Source organism: Brienomyrus brachyistius, chromosome 10 (genome assembly GCF_023856365.1).
Source record: "Brienomyrus brachyistius isolate T26 chromosome 10, BBRACH_0.4, whole genome shotgun sequence".
NCBI lineage: Eukaryota > Metazoa > Chordata > Actinopteri > Osteoglossiformes > Mormyridae > Brienomyrus > Brienomyrus brachyistius.
The window spans coordinates 25,861,045-25,869,637 of NC_064542.1; the positions used below are offsets into that span (position 1 = coordinate 25,861,045).

Below are 8,593 nucleotides of genomic sequence, written 5' to 3' on the forward strand. Positions count from 1 at the left end.
TTTCTTTTCAGATCTTATCCAGTACGAATATATAGATCCCATGGAACCAGGGATGAGGGGGGCACCCTGAACTGGATGTCAGTCCATCGCATGCTGCACACATACACACACACACACACACACACACACACACACACACACACACACAATTACCTTCCTTCACGCACATAGCTAATCTAAAAAGTTTCATATACAACACACTGTTAATCCTTCATGTCATGAAGAAATATATAATTATATTACTATATTGTGTTATTGTTTATTATATGCAATATTATGTATATAAGAGCGCTAATGTAAATGCGGCCTTACTAAGGCTTAACGGCTTTGTTGCAGGACATTTTTGTTTAATATCGTGTTACATTATAGATCATGTTCATAGCACATAGGCAGTGTAACCATACCCAATGCCTCTAACCCGTTACAGTATTATTCTGTTATGTTAGCGCACGCTAAATGGCCGGCAGCGCCCCCAGACACACTGCGCAAAGTGTCATGAGGTGAGTGCAAACACACAGGAGTCACTCAGCTGCCGGCGCCTCTCTGCTGGTACCGTGTGGACAAACGGATACGCGGCTCATCCTCTGTCTAACAGGAGAGTCGGCTGACGGACAGATTATTACAAGCACCAGGTATGATATAACAACGACCTGATGCTTGACCTGATTATAAAATTAGGGTTAAGCAATGCAAAAGTAGTTTATGCTCCGGCGATATTATGCCGACATTATGGTTTCTGCTGTTATACCTGAAATGTATACGGTTGATGATTCAAAGATACACCTTGGGATTACGCTGGTTGTTGATTGAAGTAAAGAAACTTTGCCGTCTGAAAACGACAGACATCACAGTAATGTAACAGGCTACAAGTCGAGCACGTCATTATTCACAAAGCTTTCACCCCCCCCCCCCCACTCCGCACACACACACACACACACACACACACCCACACACACACACACACACACACACACACACACACACACACAGTCTCACTTCTAAAATCTCTTTTTATCTGCACCCCTGCCCCCCATGCAAGCTTTCAATATCCACTATTCCACTCTGAGCCTCCCTCTCATTCACCCACTTCACTGCAATATTCTTCCTTTTCAGAACAACTGCAATAGCAGAAAAAGGTGTTCGCGTTGTTATGGAAACGCGGCATATGACAAAAGCGTTTTTTTTTTTTTCAAAAATAAGGGCCGAAATGATCAATACAACAGAAGATAAACAACCATTCCGCAAATGTGACTTCAACCGCATGATGATTACACATGACATGAGAAATCGATTTGTTCTTGCATTTCTTTATAGATTGTGGTGGGTTTTATGTACAGTACATGACAGTTTATGATGTCTTCAGCAAAAAATGCAATCAAATGTAGCAGACCTGCTGTTTGGCTACGTAAAAATGTTTTAAAAACTAGTCCACGTATATTGTAGCCTGTATTCACTAATCCTTTGCCTTGCAATTACTATTCTCTTCAACCGTATAAATATCAAATTTTATTCATAAAACAATACAAATGAAATAAAAACACATACATAAAATATCTGATTGTCAAAATCCTTAAATAATTCATATGCACGGACTGCAGGTATTTAAAAGTACAGTTTGGAATATTTGATATGCTTTTCTGTGTACCAAATACAACAATACAAATGACAAAAAACAGCAAAATAACATTCCTGCTTTATACTAAACAGCAAGTGGCATCCAGGGGGAGAGATCAAGGGATGGGGGGAGCGGGCAGGGGAGGGGAGAGCAAAAGTGTTTGTCCATTGATTCCCATCGGCTGAGGGGCGGGGGTGCACTCAGAGCCTTGGGCAAGGTGACAGGGGAGGGAGTCGGGATACAAAGGGACGGTCTGTAAATGAGAGGATGTGAGCAGGAGAGAAGTTGGGGCTGGGGGACGTGCAGGGAGACGGATCGGATTCGCTAAGAAGCCAGGGATGAAACGTGTGCCTGTCACTTCTGTGCCGCCTGTAAATGATTGGAGGAGTGAAGCAGCTTTATGTGTGTTTGTGTGTCTGTGTGAAGCAGCACAGAAAGCCCCCCCCGGGCATCATAGCACTTTCTGGGTTTTACTGAAGCCCTCGCCACATGTCCTGGAATATCCAGACATCCATGTACATCTCCACTTATTTCAGAGGTACTTATCTAAGTTAACTGCCGCGCTGTGGCTCTTCACTGCGACCCCCACATGCACGTAGACACAGACACACGCGGTTTCATCAATCCACACGAAAACACGAAGCAACTGTAAAGAGGGTCTTAGTTTATATACACATTTATATTCACAGACACATACACACACACAGGCACACACACACTTTCTGTTTGCAATTATCCTCTCTCTGGCTGGAGTGTGTTGATGGCATAATTGTCCTGGACAGTAGAGAGAGGGAAAAGGAGAGGCAGTGGAGAGAGGGCTGACACACACTGCATGCTAATGCAGTGACACCATCCACACTGCCTGTGCTTTCTGTATTTGTGATCCCCCCCCCTCCAATTGCACCTCATTGTTCCTGGCCTTTTTGACTCCCTCCAATCAACAAAAACAACAGCTCAGAGAGACTGAAATTATGGGGGTGTGTCATTTCTGTGCAGAGAGCCCTGAGGGATCATCTGTGCTTATCCCTTAATCACCGCTGCCTTTTTCTCATCCGATTTGCTTATCGCCAGTTCCCTCCTATCCCCCCCCCCCTCACTGACACAGGCAAACAGAGAGGTGACTGAACGGGTCTTCCTAGGAATCTTATTCCTAGAGATTTGGCCATTGTTTTGGAGCAGTTTGGTGTGGAAATTATTTCATGTTGCCAGTGACACCTAGTGCACTAAAGCAGTTACTACAATTCGAGCCGAAACAATCAGACACATTGTTTTATTCTACAAAATCTTTCAAATGAGCCAATACACAAACATTACTTACACTGAAAATATAACTAAAAAACAAACAAGACTAAGTTTGAAGGAATCAAATCAAAGTTATAGAGCTGCAGGGCTCACTGGGAAGTTAGCCAAATTAAGTCTAACTGGAATTATTACCAATGCTTAGAGTTTATTTTTACATTGTGCTCATTGGTTTGCAGGAGTGACAGACAGTCTCTTTGGACATGGGGGCATCTGCTTGCGGGCCCCCACCTACGTGTCCTGGTCCTTGGAGCCTGTGGGACCCTGCAGGGAGAGCAGCGCCTCTACGTGCTGGAGGTACTGCACCGTTCTCCTCTTCACAGACGTCCGGCGCTGTGGGTCCGGGTCGCCTGACACACAGGAAGCGAAAAGCGTGGGACCGTCAGTGGCAGCACAAGTACAAGAGCAGTGAGGCCAGCCGGGGGGGTGAGGAGTGCCTTGGATTGGCTGAGGCCTTAGAGAAGGCTGCTGGCTTAAGTAACAGGCGCAGCGACAAGGTCACTTCTGCACGGATAAAAGCGAGCATTAAACGCCATTACACAATCAACTCCGTCATGGAGCTTTAAGGGAATAATCTCTACTAACAGCACGGCTTAAGAAAGGCTTATAGTCCTAAACAAGTCTCCTGTCTCACCCTGTACTCCTTTGATCAGTATATCCACAGCAGCCTTGTATCGCAGTATCGCGCCACTATACTCCCCCCCCTTCTCTTCTTCCACTGCTGCATTCAGCTCATTGGCTGCTTGTGCCAGGTACCCCGCCTCCCCGCTCGGCCCTACAGGGCTATGTGGGTCGGCCAATAGGAGTGACATCAGCTCAGAGTGGTCATGCGGCGCGTCGGGCTGATCTATCGACAGGACAGAAAAAAAACAGAGTAGAAACACAATGGGGATAAAGACAGATGCTGATTATGCGCGATACCGACTACTAATACAATCTTGCCTTGCTAAAACATAACATCTTTATGTCAGTATCATAGTCCAGAAAAGCAGGTAACGGATTCTGTGATGAAAAAAAGATGAAAAATACCTTCTTTGGCACAGGGGTCGAAGATGGCGAGATCAGAGTCTGAAAGGGGTGGTGGCTGTTCATCTGGAAGTCCCTCCGCTACAGAGTCAAACAGCAAGTCAAACTCATCCTGAGACTCTGTCTGGTCCCTTCTGACACAAGCAGAACCAGGGCTGGCTGCTTGATGGGGAAGGAGAAATGAGAAATAACGACGTTAAATTCATTCAAAACAAGAGGCCAAGAAATCCCAGCTAGTCAAGCAGCCTCAGAAACTACCGAGAGGGGAAAAAAAATCATGGCAGCTTGACACAAAGTACGCAGCCTGTACACAGATGCGTGAGATGAGCAGCTCACAGCAAGGACTGCAACCACTCACAGCCCCCTCATGGGTCGTCATGTGGGAAGAACAGAAACGTCCTTCACCAACAAGACATGCACCCACAAGAGCGGCTTCCAGCTCAGTCAAAAAGGCATGTATTGGAAATTCTTGCAAAGTTCCACATTCCTGTACAACATGAATATTTTTATCTCCCATTGTACGCATGACGTCCTGCATGCAGATCGTGGCCCAAAATCCTGTTCCTGAACAAGGCCCATTTAGAAGCGACAGATTCAAAGTGAAATTTCTTCCAGTCCATGAAATTTCTTTACGCCACATTAAGGCAATATTGAATTTGAAGTTAACAAGTACTGGCATGACTTAAGTTCAGGACTTTGCCAAGACCTCAAAGTTCTCCTTGTCCTAAGCCTTCAGGTTAGACCTTCATGACCTGATCCACATCACCACCAATTAGCGATGGACAAAAACGACACCCCAGGAACCACTTGCTGTATCTTTTGACCCCACTAGATGGTGCTCTCTGTTCAAAAAAGGACACTAATCATGCCCCTAAGCCAGTGGTTCTCAAACTCGGTCCTCTGGACCCACTGCCCTGCTTGTTTTCCTGCTATCCCTGCCCCACACACAAGTCCCAGCTGTCTTTCAGCTTCTGATTGATTGAACACACGTGATCCAGGCAATTAGCAGCGTGTGGGGCAGGGATAGCTGGAAAACTAGCAGGGCAGTGGGTCTCGAGGACCGAGTTTGAGAACCACTGCCCTAAGCAAACCAAGGGCACCATCTAGTGGGGTAAAAAAATACTGCAAATGGTTCATGAGGTGTCATTTTGCCAATCACTACCACCAGTACATTATTAATGAACCTTGACCCATGCCTTACCCCTGGGCGGTGAGTCAGTGTTGTTTTCTGGTTCTCCTGATGCCCCAGTCTCTGTGATGGAGGTTGGGCTGTCTTCCATCTCATTGTAGGCCTCTACTGCAGCCTCAGGTTCATCTAGTCCAACTCCATCTTGTGGGGATGATGCTTCAGTCCCCTTTTCTTCTTCCATACCATTGTTTGAAAATCCTTCAGGCAGAGGTATGAGAGGAGGCGGCAGGGGGGAGGATGATGGGGGAGGGGTGCTGTCCAGTGGCCTTCTTACTTCCCCACCCTAAGACAAAAAACGTTACCTTGAGAACCACATCTTGCCACCTAATATGAATCCAAACCTTTTGGGATTTTTAATAACTGGAAAGTACTTACTGATTTCCTAAAATATACAAATCATGAAATGCTAATTTATATCATGTAATTCACCGTAAATAGCCGTAAATGTTAAACTGTCAAACTGCCAGACTGAGACACAACTAAAACTCATAAGTAATCAATTAAAAAAAGGCAGTAAAAACTATTTCATCCATTCTTTGAAAAAGACCACATCTTAAACTGGGGGGGGGTTATTTAAATGGTATTGGGCAAACACAGACAGACATTAAGATTTATTATTACTATTCCTACTCAAAATTGTCAGCGATGGGCTGCCCCCCCCCCCCCATCCCGGGTTGTTTCCTGCCTCATGCCCACTGCTTCCGGGATAGGCTCTGGACCCCCCGCGACCCAATAGGATAAGTAGTTTGGAAAATGGATGGATGGATGGATTCAAAATTGCATGCCGTGGTTCTATATCCGGTGAGTGAATAAGTATCACTTACATGCCTTTCTAATTACAATTGTGCGACTTCACTGTATGAATGGCACTTGGAAGTGGGAAGGGCCTGTGTGGAGCGTTCTGTGCATTTTCAACTGTTCCACAGAATGATAAAGCATCTCAGGGAGAGTGGCCTAGTCATGGGAGGCGCATGGCATCACGATACAGGACGGAAACCTCACCCTGAAGAAGTCCTTGAGCTGTGGGCTATTGTACAGGGCAGGGATGTTGACGGTGAAGAGAAGCATGGCTTCTGCTGCTGTTCGTCGCTCTTCTATCACAGCTTCATCAAACCGCCCTGTGACAGAGGGGGAAGGTGTGCTTTGGTCAAGTCATTCTTGTGAAATGTCATGCTACATGTTCATGTATATTCAGTACTGTGCAAAGGGCTAAGGCTGCCGTACAAAATTAGCTTCAAGCTATGCTTGTGTCAGTGTAAAACTATGGCTCTGTCCGTCAAAGTATGCTCTCTGTTACCATCCAATATATCCATGTATTTGCTGAGCTCGGCCACTAACACGCCTTATTTGGCTAGTCAATACTTCATTATTAAGGTATCTGCTAGTGATTTAACATGTTAACGTATACATGGGATGGCTGGGGTGCCACAGAGAAAGGATTTGGGAAGCAAAGCTTTCTTCTTCTAGCCACCCAACACGATATTAGGAATTGTCTGGAGAACAGAAAAAAATTGTTGTTCATTTTTTGTAGTATTATTGTTTATTAAGTGTATATTCAGAGTGGTACAGTGGTTAGCACTGTTCACTCACTGCAGTTTGCAGTGTCGTCGTGGGGTTTCCTCCGGGTACTCTGGTTTCCCCCCACAGTTTAAAAACAGGCTGAGGTTAATTGGAGTTACCAAATTGCTTGTGAGTATGAGCGATGTGTGTGCCCTGCGAAGGGATGACCATTACATACATGTATAAAACATTCAGAAGTTAAAGTTCTGAAAGCCCTGTTGGACTCACCGAAGACCTGAGACCGAGGGAAGGAAGGAAACTCTTCCAGCCTCCTGAAAAGGTTGCGGTGTGTGTAGGATAGCTCTCCATGAAGCTTCTTCAGCTCCGAGTACCGCTTCCACACCACCACCTGCATGGCCATTTAGCAGAAACACAGCAAAATTGGCAACTTGCACATCACAGGGGGAGAAATCGACAATTAATATCCTACTGTACATGTTCTACAAGGATACTATATGTGCAGGGAACTATATGTGCAGGGAACTATACGTGCAGGGAACTATAGTGCTATTATGCAAAATATGACTGAGCCGTCTCTGCCAAATGCATAGCACTTGTAGACTTATTCCAAGTCTGACTTCAAATATTCCTCGGCTTTGTGCGTCAAGGACAGTGACACTGGCTGAATTCTAAATATGATGATACTGTTTGGGATAAATACTGGTCTTGCAGCTGGCTCTTACCTACAGCTTTTCCATTGCTAAAACTCAACTAACAAACACGCCGTCAGACGTACGCACCTCTTTCGCATCCTCTGGCCTCTTCTTTGAAACAAACTGTGCAGATGGAGAGAGCGTGTGGTTAGTAAGGGACACTGTAGTAGGATTCTGGTGACACTTCAGAGAAAGTCAGAGATAAATTAGCGAAGGGGGTGTCTAGGACCGAACCCGCCCTGAGTATATCACGAGTGAAAGTCCCATGGCTTCTCGCACGAGTTCAGTAAAGGCTTTATTATTACCAAATATTATTCACATCTATGGTCCACCTATTCCATACTATAGTAAATAATAGCAATACATGAAGGCGAAAACACAAAAAGGAATAATAGAGTCAATGCCCAACTAATCTTCATTTTGCTAACTTTTAAGTTAAGAAAAGTTTCGTCTTGCAAAAGGTTAATATTGGCTAACTGGATTAATTAACAATTGTTTTTTTTCCGATTGGTAATCATTACACTTACATAACGTGTTAATTTATTACTTATTATAAACACGACATTAGTTCAAACTGAATCAGCGGTCTAATAAACAGAGAATTAATAAGTAGTTAGCTAGCCAGCTAACCAGCTGAGTTGGCCAACTGACCCTGGCTGTGACTTTGTACTCTGTGTACCCCTTCTCATGAGTACGTGGATCTGTCACGCTGAAGAACCTGTGGTACTCCTCCTTCGCTTTCCGCGACATTCGGGGGAGTCTCTCTTGGCCGTCTGTACAGCTCCCCGACAACTACACTACAACCTGCAGCCTCCTCTGATGTTTTGATTGTTTACTTCCTTCTCCGACTTCCGCCTTAGGTCTACACGCATGCGCATAGCTTCTTAGACCCGCCTCTTTATGTAAATCTATTAAAGGCACACAATTCAAATCTGACATTTCGTTCTGTACAGCAAGACGTGTTTCACACTTTTAACAAATACGTCAGCCATTATATGAAGTGGAAAGGCAATGAGCGGTTTTATATGTGTTTGTTTCCGCTCGAATTATAAAGACAGGTTATGATATGACTATTTGATCAACTACCCATTCCCCGTAACCGTCCTATCCAAAGTGTTCCTAGGTTTGTGAGAATTAATTCTTGGGATTAGCTCTATTTGATGAAAATTCACCATAAACAAAGGGATAACTGGGAATGATTAGATGTGCAGTAGGAGCTTTTGGTGAAATCTTCTGCAAGAAAGACAATAA

General features: G+C 44.7%; 1 protein-coding gene across 2 annotated transcripts; it reads right to left on the minus strand.

Moving 5' to 3' along the window:
* Positions 1-2,869: 2,869 nt before the first annotated feature.
* On the minus strand, positions 2,870-8,194 carry snx15 (sorting nexin 15). 2 transcript variants are annotated; one of them, XM_049029473.1, is made up of 8 exons: positions 7,994-8,194; positions 7,430-7,465; positions 6,918-7,038; positions 6,132-6,247; positions 5,142-5,412; positions 3,944-4,099; positions 3,549-3,761; positions 2,870-3,264 (listed from the first exon to the last, which is right to left on the minus strand). In XM_049029473.1, exons 1-8 carry the CDS (start codon positions 8,090-8,092, stop codon positions 3,146-3,148), a joined length of 1,131 nt encoding a protein of 376 aa, XP_048885430.1. In that variant the 5' UTR covers positions 8,093-8,194; the 3' UTR covers positions 2,870-3,145. The 2 variants fall into 2 exon arrangements, with proteins under 2 accessions (XP_048885430.1, XP_048885429.1); XM_049029472.1 differs by having other exon boundaries at positions 3,944-4,102.
* Positions 8,195-8,593: the final 399 nt, after the last annotated feature.